At 39.1% G+C, this 1,411-nt stretch overlaps 1 protein-coding gene across 1 annotated transcript in view; it reads right to left on the reverse strand.

The window, feature by feature from the left end:
- Nucleotides 1-1,411, reverse strand: part of LOC121281868 (pepsin A-like) — a 19,204-nt gene continuing 17,793 nt past the window's right edge. Inside the window, exon 9 of the mRNA XM_041194950.1 lies at nucleotides 1-535. Coding sequence (XP_041050884.1) covers nucleotides 470-535 — 66 coding nt within the window. The 3' untranslated portion in view covers nucleotides 1-469. The remainder of the gene's footprint in view (nucleotides 536-1,411) is intronic.

Below are 1,411 nucleotides of genomic sequence, written 5' to 3' on the forward strand. Positions count from 1 at the left end.
GCTCTTCATTTAGGATTATGGGCTACTGAAAGTAGAAGGAAAATCTTAGTGTATCTACAAAGCGGTTTATCATTCAAGGTTGACTTTGCAAGAGTAACCATTTAAAGCACATTTTGTCAATCCATTTTGTTGAATGTCTGGGTCAGTGTGGTAAGGGTTCATCCAGATGTAATTAAAAGGTTCCAGCTCATTGACTTTATTTTAGAGTTCCTCCTTGCTGCGTCTCATACATAATCAGATGAACCTGAGCCCTCATGAACTGGAGACTTCCTAGGTTTTCACCTTGTGTTACCTTATGGCCCACTCCTTCAATCATCGCCAATGAATGAGCAAAACCTCAAAATGGAATCAGAATGTGCTTTAAATTAAATCCTGGAAGAATAAATTAGGTAGATTTGGCGAAGCCCATACGATTGTTTCCTCTGTCAAAGATGGAATAATATGGTCCAATGAAGACATCTCCCAGAATCTAGAGGCCTCCAGAAGCGCTTGGAAGATACATGCCATCAAATCCACTTATGCAAGTACCTTGATCCTGGAAGGGATGCAAAGTGTGAGAGTTAGTTCCCCAGAACTACTTCATAGCAAATACTGATCCTTGTATAAGTATAGTAATAAAAACTGAAAATACCTGCCATGTTTTACTCTTTTGTCATTACTCTATGTTTACTCAAATCAAACTAATGAACTGCAAACAATTTATCTCTGCTCTTGATTCTGTTTTGTCAGCCGTAACCAACTTTCCCAGTCAATTATCACCCACTAACTTTCCAGGTTAAAGGAGTAAAGAAAGTTTCTCATTTGAGAGCACAGTTGTCAAATAGCTTGTCAAGAAGTTATATAATGGGATGAGAAAATAAATTTCTATTAGAAACACTAGAAAAATGAATCAATTGGCAATGTTTCACTATTGAGAGCGATGATTTGGTGAAACTTAATAATGGATGAATTATGTTTAATCACTGATGATTCAAAACTGGATAATTGGGAAACATTATGTCTCACACAGGGATAATGGGCTGAAATAAAATTGGTTGATGTTTCTATTTAATGGAGCAAAGACAAATGTAAATCATTTGGTCCATCAGTCTCTGGGTCACTGCTGTGCTGCAGATACAATTCTACACTACACGTTTCATGGTGCAGTTGTGACAACACAGTTGGACTGGGACAAAGTAGTCCACATGATTGATAGCCCACTCACTCCCTCCACCAACAGCGCACCATGACTGCAGTGTGCACCATCTACAAGTTTCACTGCAGAAACTTGTCAAGTCATCTTCAATAAGACGATTCAAAGCGGAAACCTTCACCATCTAGAAGGACAAGAGTAGCAGTTGCACGAGAACACCATCACCTCCAAGTCACATGCCATCTGGCTCGGACATATATCACCATTCCTTCATCGCTG

The sequence above is a fragment of the Carcharodon carcharias genome, chromosome 9 (genome assembly GCF_017639515.1).
Source record: "Carcharodon carcharias isolate sCarCar2 chromosome 9, sCarCar2.pri, whole genome shotgun sequence".
NCBI classification, from domain to species: domain Eukaryota; kingdom Metazoa; phylum Chordata; class Chondrichthyes; order Lamniformes; family Lamnidae; genus Carcharodon; species Carcharodon carcharias.